Genomic DNA, 17,414 nt, shown 5'->3' on the forward strand with positions numbered 1-17,414 from the left:
CCTGCTTGCCCTAGCGCGGCTCCTTCCGTCTCGACCGTCATCACTTTCAACTGCCCGGCCGTCATTGGTCGAAGCGTTCACTCCGCCTGATATTCCGGGACCTTCTTCATTTATTATCTACAATTCCCCCGCCGCCAGACTGCAACCTCTTCCGCATCCTGTCGCCCACAATGGCTCTGCGCGCACCTCTTACGCGCGCTGCGAAGCGTACAACGTCGATAACACCCGCCACATCCGTCCTGTCGCCGTACACCTCGCAGTGGAGAAGAGGCAATGCCACAGTCGTCGCCCCACAAGCAACGCCCGGCTCCAAGGGACCTACTGCCATGGTCTTTATGAACATGGGAGGGCCCGCGACCACAGATGAAGTCCATGGCTTCCTAAGCATGTTGTTCGTATGTATCTCCACGTCGAACAGGAGAGTTCCGGGGTTGACAGTCCTAGGCCGACAAAGACCTCATTCCTCTCGGCCCTTTCCAGAACTACATCGGACCGTATATTGCACGGAGGCGAACACCCAAGATCCAGAAACAGTACGCAGAGATTGGTGGCGGATCGCCAATCAGGAAGTGGTCAGAATATCAAGCGGCAGAAATGTGTAAAATATTGGACAAGACGTCGCCAGAAACTGCGCCCCACAAGCCATACGTCGCTTTCCGCTATGCGAATCCCCTCACCGAGGACACCTACAAACAATTGCTGGCAGATGGGTTTGGCGGTGGCAACGGTGGCAGAGCGGTGGCTTTCACACAATATCCTCAGTATTCGTGCTCTACGACCGGCTCCTCGCTTAATGAGCTTTGGAAATGGCGGACAAGGTTAGAAGGCAAGAGAAGCACCGGAGAAATCGAGCCAGAAGGATCGATCAAGTGGAGCGTGATCGATCGATGGCCGGCACACGCTGGACTCGTCGAGGCATTTGCACAGCACATCGAGAAGAAGCTGGCAGAATACCCGCCAGAGCGAAGAGATAACGTTATCTTACTATTCTCCGCGCACAGCTTACCCATGACCGTTGTCAACCGCGGCGATCCCTATCCCTCCGAAGTCGCAGCTACCGTTTACGCCGTGATGCAGCGTCTAGCTATGAAATACAAGTACCGCCTCGTCTGGCAATCGCAAGTAGGACCACAGCCCTGGCTCGGAGCGCAGACGTCCGATACGGTCAAGGAGTACATGAAGAAGGGGCAGACGGACATGCTCCTGATTCCAATCGCTTTCACCAGTGACCACATCGAGACGTTGTACGAGCTGGACAAAGAAGTCATCGGTGAGGACGCTGAAGGTCACGAGGGCGTGAGGCGCGTGGACAGCCTAAACGGCAGCCCGGTCTTCATTAAAGCGCTTGCAGACATAGCCAAAACGCACCTGCAAAGCGGAAAAGCATGCAGTCACCAGATGACCCTGCGTTGTCCGAAATGTACTAGCGAGAGGTGTCTGGCACAGAAGGAGTTTTTTGCTGGCCAGTCGCAGCAATTGGAGGCTGCCGCATAGTCTGAAGAAGGCAGTAATGTAGCGTGCGTATGTGTACCTGTATGAGTAGTGTACGGCGTTTTCAGCAAAATGTACAATCCATGTAGCTAGAAAGCATATTATTTACGAAGAATCATCTGATCTGTTTTCGATAATATCAAGTGATTGTAAGGCAGCAGGTCTCCGAAACCCGTTGCTTTCCGGAACGCGACTTCGGTGATTTTGCAGTGGAAGTGGGTAGTTTTGGATGGAGTCTGTTAAAGATTGGGCGCTACAACAGTTCGTACGCGGCGATGGACCCAAAAACATGGCTCTAGATGGCTTCAAATCACCTTGTTGATATTCATTGGGATGTTGAGATAACCTGAAGTCATCTCGACTCCCTTATCCGGCAGCATCTGTGGCGTTGTTGAGGGATGGGCATGTGGCCCAAGCTTCCCGAGCAACTTTTCGATTCCCGTCTCAGCCGTCTAACCCTCCACCACCACTCTCCGGACGACCTCTCCTCCTCCGTACCTCTATCACCATGCTGTCCAGGACAATCAGGAGGAGCATTGTCTCCCCCTTCCGGCGCAATGCCATCGCTCCGGCTGCGCGACCCGCGTTCCGGTTCGTAACCACGGATGCGGCTTCATCGCATACGGACCCGGAGAATGTGCCAGAGGTAAGAGAAGCGCCGGTCGTGTTGATTGATAGCATGGCGGGTTAGAATAGACGGCTAACGACACGTAGGAGGATGACAAGCCCTTCGAAGTCCGCCTCTCCGACGAGGCCTTCGAGACATACGAGCTCGACCCGCCGCCATACACCCTCGATGTCACCAAGAATGAGCTGAAGAAGATGTATTACGATATGGTCGCCATACGGTATGATAGATCCGCTACATAGTGGCAATTGGCAATGTTCACCAGCTGATACGAGCATACAGACGTATGGAAATGGCCGCCGACAGGCTCTACAAGGAGAAGAAGATCCGTGGTTTCTGCCATTTGTCCACCGGCCAGGAAGCTGTCGCCGTTGGCATTGAGCACGCTATTGACCGCCAGGACCATCTCATCACCTCCTACCGCTGCCACGGTTTCGCTCTCATGCGCGGAGGCTCCGTCAAGTCCATCATCGGTGAATTGCTCGGCAGGAGAGAGGGCATCGCCTACGGAAAGGGTGGATCCATGCACATGTTCGCGCCTGGCTTCTACGGTGGAAATGGTATCGTCGGCGCCCAGGTCCCCGTTGGCGCTGGAATTGCCTTCGCTTGCCAGTACCAGAACAAGAAGAATGTCACGCTTGCGCTGTACGGAGATGGTGCTTCCAACCAGGGTCAGGTCTTTGAGGCGTACAACATGGCCAAGCTGTGGAATCTGCCTGTCATCTTCGCCTGCGAGAGTAAGCATCCTAACTCAGATGCCGTGACAACTTTGCTAATCTTCTGCAGACAACAAGTACGGTATGGGTACTGCCGCTAACCGCTCCTCCGCCCTCACCGACTACTACAAGCGCGGCCAGTACATCCCTGGTCTGAAGATCAACGGCATGGACGTTCTCGCCGTCAAGGCCGCCGTCAAGTACGGAAAGGAGTACGCCGCCGCTGGCAAGGGCCCTCTCGTTTACGAATACGTCACATATCGCTATGGAGGCCACTCCATGTCCGATCCCGGCACCACTTACCGAGTAAGTTTATTCAACACCTGTTCGCACCATTAGAATAGAAGCTGATACTTATGACAACAGACTCGTGAAGAAATTCAACGCATGCGCAGCACCAACGACCCCATCGCCGGCCTCAAGCAGAAGCTCCTTGACTGGGGCATCACCACGGAAGAGGACCTCAAGAGCATCGATAAGCAGGCCCGCGCCGACGTTGACGCCGAGGTCGCCGAGGCAGAGAAGATGGAGGCCCCTGACGCGACGGCCAAGGTCCTGTACGAGGACATCTACGTGAGAGGTTCGGAGCCAGAGTTCTTGAGGGGACGCATCCCAGAAGAGAACTTTTATTACACTGAGCATGACATGGGTGAGCAGAAGGCGCCTGTTGCCAGGACGGCATAGGTGAACTGAACTCGATGCAAGGTGGGGATGGACGGGATTAGCGAACGATAGAGGTCGGGTCCCCATTGTGGACAGAGGGTGTACTTCTAGGCTCTAGGCTACTGCTTGCGTGTATAGCTAAGCAGTGGTCTTGTATTCATCTGCATGATTCAAACTTCACACATGGTAATTTTGAGAAAGCGGCATGTACGTGTGTATATTTTCACAGGCCTTCGTATTGAAGACTAGATTGTTTCGATGACTGATTGGGGCGAAGTGTTGGTTCCTGAGTGGCGCGTAATAGTGTGTTGAGCCGACTCGACAGTAAACGTCCAAGTGTGACGGCTCGAGGCCGCATTACTCGGCGTATGCCTAGGTTCAGACATCCTCTTACCCCAGTTTAGCCAATACAATCAATTGATTCACAGAAGATTATACATTCAGGCCAAGAGGGGTTTGAATCAACCTTCTCCACCGCTCGCATTTTCATCTTCAGAGTCTTCTTCGAACTTCTGTTGCGTGGACTTTGTCTCGCGGGCCCGCTTGGTCGCTCCGATACCGCCGGACGTCAGGTAGAGAAACTGTGAATCCTTGTAGTTATCCAGATGCGTGAAGAACGTGTTAAACCTGAGCAGGGTTAGTCTATGGTCGACGTCATAACGGCGTTTAGTATCACTCACTGGTTCCCTTGCGCTTCCTCCCTGAAGATCCTCTGATAAATCTCGCGCTCCTTGAACTCCTCAATCTCCTTGTTAAACCTGTTAAAATCAATCTTCTCCCTACCATGCTGCGAGGCCTGCTTCTCGTTGTACGAATCAAATACCGGCCTTTCCAGTAATAAACCAAGCCCAGGAGCCTTCGGAATCCGCACAACCACGTTCCCAAAGCTTTCTTCCATGATTTTCGGGTCGGTGCCACACCTGACTGTCAGGGCAGCCATGCCCACCATCTTTCTGATTTGATGCATCATGAAGCTTTGCCCGTGCACCTTCAAGCTCAACCACTCAGTATCATTTATGATGATTGGCTGCGGGGCGACTTTGAAGCTTTTGATGTACCGCTGAGCGGACTTGTCGTTGAACTTCTTGTGCACAGTGTAGTTGTGGTACTTGCGCGTTCCAAGGTAGTTGTCAAGGGCGGTTTGGACGCGGGCTTGCCGTTCGGGGGAGATGCGGTACGCTTTTTTGGCGTCGAGGTACGCTTTTTTGAGGGTTTTGATGGCTTCTTCCAAGGCGGGCTGATTGACGGTACCGTCAGGTAGGGCTCTAGTGCCGTCGCCGTCCGTGTCGAGTGTGAGGTTGGGTTCGTTCTTTTTAATAGTGTCAATAGTCTCTTTGACTTCGTCTTCAGCAGCTTCCTTGTTACTCTTGTCGTCAATCGACGCCTCAATGAGTACGTCTTCCCCTGGAGGCGCATCGACAGCTTCGACGTTATACAGGGCCTCTTGCACAAGCGGTCGTATCGAGTCATCCAGCGCCTCGAAGATCGGCTTGATATACTTCTCTTCGACGTCAGGCCAGAAATTGGCCACTTCTGCTTGTCGGTTGCGATATCCTTGCATGTCATTCTCCTTCTCTGCGTATTCTTCCAGCTTCTTCCCTATGAAGCTCGACGGGTGTGGCGGTAGAAACGAGTGCGTGGGAATGAGGTACTCGTACCATCGCGAGTCGCAGGCCTGGTAGCAGCTGAAGGAGCCAATGGTTCGTTGTATGCCCCAAACCCTAATCTGCTCGGAAAGATGGCTGTTGATCTTTTCCACTATGTCGTCCTCCTCGATGATTAATTTGAGGGAAACCACATTTCCAGCAGCGTGGACACCCTTGTCTGTGCGTGCACAGCGGACGAGCGACGACTTTTTGGGGTCGGAGGCGTTCGCTTTGGAAATGGCACCCGCGGCAACAAATGCATTGAACAAGTCGCCTTCAATCGTCTTCTGCTTGTTGTCGATCTGCATACCCTTGTACCCGGTGCCTGAGTAGCCGATCATGACAGCCACTTTGCGCTTCGGCCTGCGCTCCTCTGCCTCGACTTCTTCCGGTGGGAATGCTGCTGGTAGCGCTGGGCGCTCATTCTCGCCCTTTTCTTCTTGTTGCTTGATCTTGGCCTGTTGGGTTTCATTGCGGCCTCGTCTGTCTAGTTGGGAGGAGCTTGCTTAGTTAGACACGAGATGCGAGACGCGCATTGCACGGGAGCAACGACTCACTTATGTTCCGTACGCCCAGTATTTCTTTTCTTGCTCTGACGGCTGCCATTTTGAACGCGTCCACCTCCCCTCGATGCGTTTCTACGGTCGCGGTCGGCCCATTTGCGCTTCCGGTCGTGATTCGGCGAGTCGTTGTCGCCGCGGCGAGAGCTCTCGTTGTCGGCCATGGGCGGAGCAGAAGGCTTGTCGGCAGCTTGCTCCATGGTGAGAAGCAAGTGGACATGAGGTGGTGAAAGCACAATGGGAACGGAAAGGTGCAGCTACAGGGAACATGTGGGGTGGGAGCTTTCGAACCGTTTTTCTCGAGCTGCGAGGCTTGGCGCGGCAGGTACGCCTCACCGCCTGCGCCACCGCCTGCTTTAGCCTCTAAGATGTTAACAAAGCTCGCGCGCGACTCTCCATGGATATACCCTTTGACTCCCCCGCTGACCTCGACTGTCAGGTCAACTTGCTCGAGGACAGGTCCACTAAGATAGAGAGGGGAGGACCGCCCCATCTACTCGTCCGGTCAAGATGAAGGACCCTGTAGAGACGGCGAAGCAGCTTATCCGCACCGTCGTGCGCATGTTCTACGAGACGGAGCACATTGTAGTCATTGATGCGCTCTGCTACCACGTCGCCCTACCCATGTCTGACCTCGTCCTCATCCTCGAAGCGGGCAAGAACTCGAAGCATGTTGGCAGGATTGCGGGTAAGCTCAAGGAAGCGGGCTTGTGTTCATCGTAGGCATCACACTCAAAGGCACGTCGAGTGGATAGCGCTAACTCACGTAGCTACTCGCTGGCCGTCATGCGCGAAGGTGCTACCAAGCAGACGAGCCGTGAATACTTCTACATTGACTGGCGCCGCGCTATTGATGCTTGCAAGTACAAAATCCACAAGATCGACGAGACGGTCAAGAAGGACGCAAAACCCACGGCCGAGAAGGCGGAGCTCAAATGCGCGCGGTGCAAATCACAGTACACGATGATGCAAGCCCTCGACCACCCAGATCCCGATCCCGGCCCAGACGATAGTGGCTTCTTGTGCGCGAGGTGTGGATTTCGCCTGGACGAGATTGACGCAGGCAACCAGGCCGACGACATGGACGACACTCCTGCCAAGTTCAACAAGATGTTCGGTCCGCTTCTCACCCTCATGGAGGAAATCGACAAGATGAAGATTCCAGCCGTCGAAGGCAAAGATGCCATCGACGCAAAGATCGAACTACCGCGCGACAAGGACATTGATCCCGGTACCAAACACGAGGTTGTAGACACTGCCGTCTCGCGGCCAACCGCCGTCAAGGGCTTGGATACAGGCCCGGAGAAGATCAGCATTCAGATCGGCTCGAGTGCTGAGCAGAACGAGAAGCAGCGAGCTGCAGATAAAGCCCGCCAGGAGAAGATCACTATGCAAAATCAGCTCCCGACGTGGCACACCCAGTCTACCGTCATCAAGGATGCTTCTGGTAACACGACGACAGTCAAGCAGGAGACTAATGGCACGGATACACCCATCAAGACCGAGTCATCCGACACAAAGGGCGCAAATCAGAATCTCGACGCTGTCTTCGCGCAAATCGAGGCTGAGCGACGGAAGAAAGAGGAGGACGAGGAAGAAGAGGACGATGACGAAGATGACGACGAGGACGAGTTTGAGGATGTGACGGTCGGCACCCCGAATGCTCTTCCAGATGCGAAGCGCGTAAAGGTGGAGTCGTCGGCCGCTCCAACACCGTCCAACGCCGCAACCCCAGCGCCATCAAACGGTGGTGAGGATAGCGAGGAGGATGAGTTCGAGGATGTCAATTAAGCATCTGCATAGCGTCGGCGTTTTGGGTTAGATTTGGCGTTTTATACCTAGGGCTGGGAGGGACAATATCGAAAAGTTTTATGCTCAAGGCTATCCAAGCGTGGTACTTGGTCATGTATGGGATGACAATATTAGTGACATCTCAGTCAGGGAACCGAGTTGTAGATAACGGAGCAATATCAAATACACGTAGTTATTTTCTTCATTTTGTGGATGAGAAAACTGTAACCAGCAGAGGACTGAATCAGTCAGCTCTCTTTTACATGAGCGGAGTGAAGCTCCAAATTCTTGCGTATCTTGATGTTGGCCAATTCAGCCCTATGGGTCCTGCGCCCCGGGAGCTTAGGCGAGCCTCCAACATCCCACTTGATCATTCCCCGCGTGGCTTCAATCAACACCTCCGCAATTGTTCCGTCAAAGCCACTCAACACCTATTGGGCCTCAGCTTCACTCTCCAATGGACGATAGCTAGGCAAACGATTGAACATGGCCTCCTCAACCAAATCTCTCTCCGCGCTCCTTGCGCAGACGTCCCTCGACGACCACGATGAAATCCTCAAAGCCGCCAATGCAACAATCAAGAAGTCCAAGGCCGACCTACATACACAGCACGTGAAGGCGGTAGCGCTGCTACACCTGGATCGCTACGAAGATGCCCTGAAAGTCTTCGAGGATGTCAAAGGATTGCAAGAGAAGGCGCAATTCGAATACGCCTATGCGCTATACAAAACGGGCAATGCAGCAAAGGCGGTTGAGGCAGCAGAAGCAGGGCAGAATGCGGATCGAGGGACAAAGCACATGCTTGCCCAGGCTGTACGTACAGGACGAGGCCTACGCCCGCCCAGATAAAGCTAATTTCGTCAGGCATACCGGTCCGAGGACTTTGCGCAAGCCGCAAAAGTATACAAAGAACTTGCGAATCAGCCCGTCGAAAACGAGGAATACGATATACGCATCAACTCAGGAGCCGTGGACGCACAACTGGAATGGACGGGACAGGGCGAGCTAGCGCAGAAGAAGAAACCTACTCGAGAAGACCTCGAGGTCTTTGAGACGGCCTTTAACGCAGCATGTGGAAGTATAGCACGCGGCGAGCTTGGGCAGGGCGAAGTGTGTCTAAGACGGGCAAAAGACTTATGCAATGCGCTCTCGGACCTCAGTGATGCGGAGAAGCAGGCTGAACTTCTGCCCATTACCGTACAACAGGTTTACGTCCTAACTCAGCTGGGCAAGATAGAAGATGCAGAGAAGCTGGCTAGTAGCATTCCATTCGCCGAGTAAGAGGTTTTCCTCAATATAGCATGCTGCAATTTGCTAACAGTAACAGCATCAAAGAATTGTCGACCCGCTACATTGCTCAGGTGAACAGCATCGCCGCCTCGAAGCAGCACTCGAATCCATATCTGTCGCATCGGCTTTTCCACTCATCACCGAAGCCCCCAGTGACCGACCAGCATTTCTCGTTGCAGTCTAATATCCTGCGTCAAGATGAATACGTCATCTCGTTACTTTCACAAAAGGTTGCTGGAGTCGCATCTTCGACCGAAAAGGTCATCTCGGCAACTCCGGCTCCTTCATTATCTCCGGCTGTCAATATGGCAGCAGTATTGAACGCCGCGGCTCATGCACGAAACGCCGAAACTGAAAAGGCTGCACTGAAGGAGATTGTACCATTACTCGAGAAGAGACCAAACGATGTGGGTTTATTACTCGCAATCGCGCACCTCTACGTGATTACCAACAACTATGCCGCTGCAACCCATCTTCTAGAGTCCTTCTTCAAGCGCCTCGAACACAGCGGGTCTGCATCAGATCTTGACGTGCGATTCGCCCCGGGCCTGATTGCCGCGCTTGTCTCGCTCTACGCACAACAAGGCCGTCCAGGGGCATCGAAATCTGAGTTGGCGAAGGCAGCAGAATACTGGCGAAAACCGCACAAGTCAAAAACAGAAGCTCCATCAAAAGCACTCATGGTCGCTGCCGGAACCGCGTTGTTAGATACACACAACCCCGAAAACGTCAAAGCTGCGGGAGAGATCTTCAAAAGTCTATATGATTTAGACAATGAGGATCGAGCAGCTATCGCTGGTCTTGTTGCTGCATATAGCATCACTGATCCATCTTCCATACCCGAGGACCTCCTTTCGTACCTACCAGAAGCAAATCGCTTAGTCTCTGACATCGATGCGGTGGCACTTGAAGGAACAGGCGTACCGCTTGGCACACTCTCCACAACCGACATCGCATCCGAAGCGCGGAAACGTAGCATCGCGCCCACTAGATCAGTGCCCTCAAGGACGAAGCGGTTACGCAAGGCTCGCATGCCGAAAGAATTCATCGAAGGCAAGAAGGTAGATCCTGAGCGATGGCTGCCAATGCGCGATCGTAGCTACTATCGCCCGAAGGGCAGGAAGGGCAAGAAGAAGTTGGAAGGGCTCACACAGGGCGGTGTTGTGGCAGAAGATAAGGGGACGCCTGTTGCTCAGGAGAAGAAAGGTGGTGCTGACAAGGCGAAGAACAAGAAGAAGGGAAAGGGTGGGAAGTGGTAGAATGTGAGAGATGCCATTGGCGACCAAACACATTCTCGAGTGCAGTATACCATTTCTCAGAACTTCCTAGACGTCTTAGTAGATGGTATGCCATGAGCACAATGCTAGCTAGGATTTAGAGAACAGTTCGCTCAATGTGACATGGATGCTATTGAGAGACCTTGATGCCTGCGAAGTACGAGTCATGTAGCCTGGTAGTACCCCACACCATGAGACTCCATACATGAGCAAGCTACCCCTCCATCTTGTTCGTTCCGTCCATCCAATAAGTCAACGGCGAGCTCGACTCGACTCGCTCTAGTCAGTGACTAAAGTTGGACGACGCGGCCCATTAACAGCACAAGGTCGAGCAAACAACCTATCGAGTGAGTTCTGACATTACATGTCAGAAACCCCTGATTGCCTGACACCCTGAGTCGGACAAACGGCGGACCATCAGACTTAGAGCGCCGATTCAGGCAACCTACGAAGAAGCCACGGGCACTTGCCTACAACTAAGGATTCTAATTAACCTTATCGGGAACTGACGTGGACGAACTGTTTCAAGCTTCCTAGCTATAGAAAGGGTCAGCCATTCCACATCCACCTCTCATTACCGGTACAGACCAAGTCCTTCCCCCCAACACTGCTCATACAGATTCAAGGTTTTAACAACGCCTAATCACCGCCAACATGTCAGGCCAAAAAACACGCCAATGGAAATTGTCCAACCCTCCCCAGGAAAATGCAGTACTCGAGGGCGAAAATACCACCTTCGCACTTGAGACGACAACGTTGCCCTCTCCCGGCCCCGAGCAACTTCTTGTCAAAACTCTCTTCTTATCCAACGACCCCGCACAACGAGGCTGGATCCAGAAAGACGTAGACGCAGAGCGTCTCTACACCAAGCCCGTTGTAAAGGGTGAAGTGATGCGCGCTCATGGCATTGCCGAGGTGGTAGAATCGAACGTCGACAGCCTAAAGAAGGGACAGCTGGTCATGGGTAGCCTTGGTTGGACAGAATATGCCGTTGTAGGCGCCAAGGAAGTCCGACCCATCCAAGCTGATGAGAGCGCAGGTATCCGACCAACACACTTCATCGGCGCGCTTGGTGGCCCCGGTCTGACTGCTTATTACGGTCTAATTGACGTTGTGCGCGCCACGGCGTCCGACACGGTGGTAGTCTCCGGCGCTGCAGGAGCAACCGGCAGCATGGTCGTTCAGATAGCGAAACACATTGTTGGGTGCAAGAGAATCATCGGCATCGCCGGCGGCGACAAGAAATGTCGTTGGGTCGAAAGCTTGGGCGCAGATGTATGCATCGATTACAAAGCCCCATCTTGGAAGGAGGATCTAAAGAAAGCCACCGAGGGCTTCGTCGAAGTCTACTTCGACAATGTTGGCGGTGAGATACTCGATCTCATGCTAACCCGCATCAAACGCCACGGCAGAATCGCTGCTTGTGGCGCTGTTGCAACATACAATTCCAGGGGTGACTTTGGCGTCAAGAACTGGACTGAAATCGTCACCAATAGGATCGAAGTTAGAGGTTTCATCGTCTTCGATGCCATTGATGCTGGAAAGGCAGGGCCATATATCCAGGAGTTGATCAAAAAGGTCAAGGAGGGCAAGATTCAAATTGGGCCCGAGACAGAGACTGTGGTACCCACTAAATTTGAGGATGTACCCAAGACGTGGACGTTGTTGTTCAATGGCGGGAATACCGGCAAGCTGGTTACACAAATCAAAGCATAAGAACATGGACCCAAAAACCCACGATGTAAATTCTGGGAAGGATATATAGTGGTCCAAACTTAAGAAAGCCTTACAGTAGATATACACCAGGCATGATTGTCACATATACCAAACTCCATACTTGATTCCAACACATGCCAGTACTCCAACAGCCCCTTCTAACTCATCAGACACTACTCTCTCCAGACATACTAACAAAACACTCGCTACCTACTTAGGTAGCTCAATCCCACTGACATCCACCTTCCCATTCTCCCGCTCATAATCAAGAATCGCCAGTTCCACTATTAAAATCACACATTAGCACCATCTCACAATCCCTTGCCCCCCTACCAAATCAAGTGTAATTCTTAACAATACACTCACCGAATCTCGTAACCCACCGGCCACTCCTATGTGGGGGAAACATTGTCCCCCCATCCTTATTCCTCTGCTCGCGAAAGTTCTTCGGGTCGAAATTAGGGTCGCCTACTTCGACGTTCCAGCCCGGCACGCCCTGGACGCGGCTTAGAGCGAGTGCTTTCTTGGCCGTGTCTTCGATGCTGGTGAAGCCGTATTTGTTGGTTGGATACATGATGATGTAGTAGCTGACCATTGCTGGTGGCGTGGCGGCTGGCTTTCGAGGTGGAAGTATGTGGATACCTGTGTAAAAGTTGAGGGTATCTAGTGCTTTAGGCTATTTGTTGAGGTAGAATGTCTGTCAGTCTGTCTTTTTTCTGGGATTTGAAGAATGCAACATTTAGTAGAGAGAACGAACACTCTTCGGAAGATATATACTCCCTCCACAGTTGAGTCAGACCCTTCGAGGTGACGAGTGCATGACAAGACTGTGATGAGCACCATGAATATAAGTACGCGGAGAACACTCAAATACGGGAAGTGTGTGACTGAGGGTGCAAAGTGCGCTTGAGAGTCTGAGGGCGGTAGTACGAGGATGGTGGTGCTCCTGGGTTCGAGAGTTCTTACTACTGGTTGGTTGACCGCTGGTAACACGAATAGAATTACCACAATGCGCTATTGGCAATATGAACTTGCTGTGTGTGTGACGGTTAGTGACTCGCTCTTTCATTGTAGCAAAGTCCGTCTCTCAGTGTCAGGCTGTGACTTGTATACAGTAACTTGTCAACATTTCGGCCAGGGAAGCATACCCACTAGCTCACTTGCAATTAAACTTGGAAGACTAAGTAGTTACTGTAGACGTTAATTTCTTGCAAATTACGACCCCTATATCGATTGCATTTTAGTACGAGTTTCTACACCTATTCATCATATGAACCGAGCATTATCCTTGACAGTTTTCTTGACCTCCTTCAAAGGCTCCAGCGGGACAGGCGATTGATACAAACCCGGTACTCTCGCCCCCATATACACGTTCTCACACCACTCGGACTCTTTCTTAGCACCCTTTGCTTCATAGTACTTTCTCGCAACCACAAGAGGAGTCAAACAGCCAAACTTCGCTGTATATCCAGCACTGGGTCGGCAGTTGTACGGTATGCTACGACAAATACTGTCTGCATAACCCCCGAGTTGGCGATCCCACATCATCAGCTGCTTCATTTCAAGCTGCCGATGCTGTCTTAATAGCCTGAATGTGTTACCTTGCATGATCAACATGCTCATCCAGTAGATCATGTAGCAAATGCCAGCACCAAAGTAGTGAAAGTCGAAGACGGGATCGAAGACGCGGTCGGCGCAGAGGTCCAAAAAGCCATCCATCAGTTCGATGTCGACTCTATCATAACGTGGCCCCAACCTCTCAAAGATGGAGATCCACTCGAATCCACGGTCAGCAAGATTATTCGAATCGTCTATAAGCTCGTCGATATCAGTCTGTGAACCGCCGTCTCTAGCTAGTCTGTCGGTGCGCTCGAGCAGTCGTGGTATACATATGCATATGTCCTGCAACGCTACGTATGGGTCCACCTTCGCGGCTCTGACTGTCACTGCCAGCCACTCGGGGCTGTCTAACATTGAGGCCTTGCGCATGTGGTACCCAATGCTTAACTGGAGATGGATCAGCGAAGCTTGGTGTATACAAACATGAGTCCTACTGAATTGTATCGTATTGCATGGAAGACCTGCAAGCTCAATCTGCTCTGGAAAGATGAGGGCCCCCGCTGCCTTAGTAGATGTAGAAGTCCTTGCACATGGTAGAAGAAGCCATGGCCCTGTGTCACTCCCACAAATACCTGTTCAGGTGTTAATCAGTGCTGAATCCAGTAATGTCAGGGGTCCATCATCATACCTCATACAAAGTAAGCAGGTAGGTCGATAGCAGTGTTTCGTCTTTCAGGGCTGTTACTGGGTCCTGGATCGCCCGCAGCATAAGGCTCAGAGCAGTCCCGTATAAAGATCGGGAGCGGTTAATCAGGGGATTATTCCTGTTGTTGACGGCGAGTTGCGCTGCAGATAGAGCGTCTACTGCTGCTAGAAGCACCTGGCTATTCGCAGGCATCGTGGGTAGTCCCAACATCAATGCTGAAGGAGGAGGTAACGCTGGGCCATCGGCTCTTGGTAGATAGAGGGCGATAAAAGTGCCCAAATGTTGAATGCGATCAGCAGCAACGGAGCTTACCTGCTTCGGTAACGGTTCGTCCACAGGTCTTGCTTCTGAACCTGGAAGGCGAGCGACTGCACGGGCTGGCGAACTCCCTGAAATGACCGAGTCCTTTGGGCTTTGATTCGCATATTTGTAGCGGGATTCGTCTTCTTTGATGAGCGCCGGTCTCTCAGTCTGCTGATCAAATTTGTGAAGTATGAATGATTGCGGCGGCCTGAAACCTGGACATTTTGTCCCTCGCCGGAGACAAACGTTGCACTCTGGCTTGGCTTCGTCGCAGCGGACTTTTCTCTAATCACAGAGTACTCAATTGCTGGGCCTGTGAAGAGAGAATTTGTCGGCCTTGCTTACCTTTCTGCACTCAAAGCAGCCCGTGGATCGCTTCGGCATCGTCACACAACGTGCGGGGCGGTTGCGTCATGAAATCTGGAGAAGAAGCGATGGAAAAGGTATAAGTGGTATATATACTCGTTACTCTCCAGGTAGCAAGCGTGAGATGGGAAGCATGCATTTCTTGGTTTGCAGGCAACGAGAAATGAGGAGAACAGCAAAATAGATGCGGGCACGGCCGCTAGACGTGACAGGGGCCAAGTAATGCGTCGTATTCAACGGCCGCCAATCGGCACTGACGTTATCTTGAACCGTTAGTTCCAGGTTTTACAACCTGCATGTGCCCGTGGGGGGATAGAAAGTCCCGAGGTTGGTGGTAGTGAGGGGTTTGTGATACTGATTGCAAACACAATCACAATGAAACGGGCGCCAAACATTGCACTCTTTCGGATCCAGCCTCGTATCATTCCAGCTCTTTTTTCCCCAAAAAAGGTGATGATCTGGACCTTCCCAAGATCATTGTTGCTTCCCGGATGGGACATTTTCCAGACGGATAGACTGGCAGAATTGATGTATTTCCTGGGTAGGAGCGAGGAGCTGGTCCATCTTGTGAGTACCGGACAAGGCGCATCGAGAGCTTGAAAAATGCAGGAAAGCAAACAGGCAGAAATAGATGATGGATTGTACAGGGCTATTTCATAAAGCAGTATAGATGTCGGAATGGAGTGTTAGCCGCTTAATGATGCGTGACGGTGACGTTGGACATGTGTGACAGAAGCGACCTCGACGCGGAAATCTACCTCGAAGAGAAAGAGGCCTCGAAAGGTTCACGAGGCGAAAGGCGATGGTTTTCATCTTATACATGTGCACCAATACGCCCGAGATGTCTAGTAAGATGCCAAAAGCACGTGTGGAGGCCCTTTTTGGCAACAAGCCGCGAGTACGGGTCCCACTTATTCGCACTTTTTGGGAAGCGTCTGCGAACATGGTACACGCATGTCCCACCCATTGGATCCTTCGTGAGCTCTGTCCTAGCGAGACACCATGTTGGGCTTATGCAGAGCGTATGCCTGTCTGGACGGGGCATGTTGGCTCGCTTGTACTCCCTGCGTCTTGGAAATGATAGGCACTTGAAAAGGTGCATACATTACAATACAACACCAAGGCATCGTCAAAGACAGACTGGACTGAGCGCAGTCTACGGAATAGTCATACAGGATAGCTTACTTTTCCTGCCCATCTCAGCTGCCATCCCTTAGGGTTTCCCACGAGTTCATCTAGTTTCTCCCAGTTGATGATTATGTTTTGTAATCGTGTATACTTGAAGGGATGTCTTGAATGAGGCTCGTCGGCTAGCACGGTCCAAGCTCCAACACGACCGCGCGCGTTTGCCCTTATGCTCAACAGGGCTGTCAAGCTCGACTACACCCTCTTACCGTCGACTCTCTCGCAATCCATCCTCTGTCTCTGAACTTCTGTCTCCATTGGCCTAGAAGAATAGTGTTGCACGCAAGGATGCCACAACCACGTACGTAGCCCTCGACCTGCAACCACCGCGCGTTCCCCATGCGCCTTTATATCTACTAGAATCCGAGGCTGACCCACGACCAGCAGCGCGAGCGCTGTCGCAAAAAGACCTCCCGCCCTCGGTAGAGAGCGCATACTACAGAAAATGCATCGATCTCCGCCGTCGCATCAACGACATCGAAGAGAACAACGACGGCACACGCTTGCGCATCACGCGGCTGAACCGTGGAATCCAAAAGATGCGCTTGGAGCGCGCTTTCCTCCTCGAGCAACTCCACAAGCACATGGAGTACAACGTCGATGACAGCGATCGGAGTAGCAGTCCGCCGCCCACGCCGACGGACAAGCCGCTGAGGAGCAAACGCAGTCACAACAGGAAGGCAACACCGACCGCTGGTGGACAGGTGGGTGGAATGCCCGGGGGTCAGCAGCATCAGAGCCCAGGGAGCACACACCACCAGAGCTTGCTGCACCAGATGAATCCCATGTCTTCTGCGCAGAGCACGCCTGATCCCAGCCGGCAACCCAACTCCTACTTCAGTGCCATGGGCGGCGCGACGGCCACTTCGCCACACGGTGTCAACGGAGCCCCCGTACTGCCGCCCCTACATGCCTTACCGCCGCTTCAGCCCCAGCAACAAGCCCCGCCGCGCGCCGCATACTTTGACCCAGCGTACGACGAGCAGCGCCCTACCCCAGCGGAGAACGATGGAGAAGGGGAGAGGCGTCGAGCGTACTCGGGCGCTCAGCAGCCAACTACCGAATCTGCGCCCCCACAGAATGGAGATACGGAGATGACGGATGCTGGGTTTACGGCTGTCAACCGGTAGATTTGGTACGACTAGCTAGGCCGGGTCATCGTTTCTTTTCTAACTCGAAATCCTCTGTCTTTTGGCGATGCCGAATTCATTGCGCAATCAGGAATTAGCTGGTAGCAAGGCGTTTGGGATGGAGCGCCTCTATAGTCTATAGGGTAATGGCATGTATGAAGTAGCACATTACAATGGTTAGACATGGTGCAAGCCTGTATTAGTATTCTCAAGAGGTCAGCACTCCCCAGAAGCCTTCACGGTGTAATGCCATGCTTCGACTGTCGAGATATATATGACTTGATTTCATATCCATGGTCTGGTTGGGCTAAATAAGGGGAACAGACTGCTGAAGCGACAAGCCAAGAGAAAGCTTATGTGCACAGCCATAAAGCCCTGCATGTGCA

General features: G+C 52.5%; 8 protein-coding genes across 8 annotated transcripts; 6 read left to right on the forward strand and 2 right to left on the reverse strand.

The window, feature by feature from the left end:
- Positions 1 to 66: 66 nt before the first annotated feature.
- On the forward strand, positions 67 to 1,606 carry K460DRAFT_414158 (ferrochelatase mitochondrial precursor). Its single transcript, XM_040937656.1, has 2 exons — positions 67 to 395; positions 445 to 1,606. The coding sequence occupies exons 1-2, from the start codon at positions 171 to 173 to the stop codon at positions 1,492 to 1,494; spliced, it is 1,275 nt and encodes a 424-aa protein (XP_040789969.1). The 5' UTR covers positions 67 to 170; the 3' UTR covers positions 1,495 to 1,606.
- Positions 1,607 to 1,999: 393 nt separating this feature from the next.
- K460DRAFT_374470 (pyruvate dehydrogenase E1 component subunit alpha) lies at positions 2,000 to 3,519 on the forward strand (the record flags this gene model as incomplete). Its single annotated transcript, XM_040934671.1, has 5 exons — positions 2,000 to 2,137; positions 2,206 to 2,339; positions 2,402 to 2,856; positions 2,906 to 3,141; positions 3,202 to 3,519. The coding sequence occupies 5 exons, from the start codon at positions 2,000 to 2,002 to the stop codon at positions 3,517 to 3,519; spliced, it is 1,281 nt and encodes a 426-aa protein (XP_040789970.1).
- A 440-nt stretch (positions 3,520 to 3,959) lies between these two features.
- On the reverse strand, positions 3,960 to 5,868 carry K460DRAFT_332349 (tRNA pseudouridine synthase-like protein; the record flags this gene model as incomplete). The annotated part of the gene is made up of 3 exons (XM_040930833.1): positions 3,960 to 4,125; positions 4,179 to 5,645; positions 5,702 to 5,868. The coding sequence occupies 3 exons, from the start codon at positions 5,866 to 5,868 to the stop codon at positions 3,960 to 3,962; spliced, it is 1,800 nt and encodes a 599-aa protein (XP_040789971.1).
- Positions 5,869 to 6,118: 250 nt separating this feature from the next.
- On the forward strand, positions 6,119 to 7,688 carry K460DRAFT_332352 (uncharacterized protein). Its single transcript, XM_040930834.1, has 2 exons — positions 6,119 to 6,423; positions 6,475 to 7,688. Exons 1-2 carry the CDS (start codon positions 6,215 to 6,217, stop codon positions 7,493 to 7,495), a joined length of 1,230 nt encoding a protein of 409 aa, XP_040789972.1. The 5' UTR covers positions 6,119 to 6,214; the 3' UTR covers positions 7,496 to 7,688.
- Positions 7,689 to 7,860: 172 nt separating this feature from the next.
- K460DRAFT_306547 (uncharacterized protein) lies at positions 7,861 to 10,286 on the forward strand. Its single transcript, XM_040930037.1, has 3 exons — positions 7,861 to 8,308; positions 8,360 to 8,772; positions 8,823 to 10,286. The coding sequence occupies exons 1-3, from the start codon at positions 7,982 to 7,984 to the stop codon at positions 10,042 to 10,044; spliced, it is 1,962 nt and encodes a 653-aa protein (XP_040789973.1). The 5' UTR covers positions 7,861 to 7,981; the 3' UTR covers positions 10,045 to 10,286.
- Positions 10,280 to 11,917, forward strand: K460DRAFT_392771 (NAD(P)-binding protein). Its single transcript, XM_040935901.1, has 2 exons — positions 10,280 to 10,610; positions 10,689 to 11,917. Exon 2 carries the CDS (start codon positions 10,717 to 10,719, stop codon positions 11,776 to 11,778), a length of 1,062 nt encoding a protein of 353 aa, XP_040789974.1. The 5' UTR covers positions 10,280 to 10,610; positions 10,689 to 10,716; the 3' UTR covers positions 11,779 to 11,917.
- A 1,048-nt stretch (positions 11,918 to 12,965) lies between these two features.
- On the reverse strand, positions 12,966 to 15,035 carry K460DRAFT_306554 (uncharacterized protein). The gene is made up of 4 exons (XM_040930038.1): positions 14,693 to 15,035; positions 14,027 to 14,632; positions 13,833 to 13,970; positions 12,966 to 13,785 (listed from the first exon to the last, which is right to left on the reverse strand). Exons 1-4 carry the CDS (start codon positions 14,729 to 14,731, stop codon positions 13,045 to 13,047), a joined length of 1,524 nt encoding a protein of 507 aa, XP_040789975.1. The 5' UTR covers positions 14,732 to 15,035; the 3' UTR covers positions 12,966 to 13,044.
- Positions 15,036 to 16,457: 1,422 nt separating this feature from the next.
- On the forward strand, positions 16,458 to 17,297 carry K460DRAFT_363488 (uncharacterized protein). The gene has a single exon (XM_040932830.1). The coding sequence runs from the start codon at positions 16,483 to 16,485 to the stop codon at positions 17,026 to 17,028; it is 546 nt and encodes a 181-aa protein (XP_040789976.1). The 5' UTR covers positions 16,458 to 16,482; the 3' UTR covers positions 17,029 to 17,297.
- The last annotated feature ends 117 nt before the right edge of the window (positions 17,298 to 17,414 follow it).

This window comes from Cucurbitaria berberidis, assembly GCF_010015615.1.
Source record: "Cucurbitaria berberidis CBS 394.84 unplaced genomic scaffold K460scaffold_2, whole genome shotgun sequence".
In the NCBI taxonomy this organism is placed as follows: domain Eukaryota; kingdom Fungi; phylum Ascomycota; class Dothideomycetes; order Pleosporales; family Cucurbitariaceae; genus Cucurbitaria; species Cucurbitaria berberidis.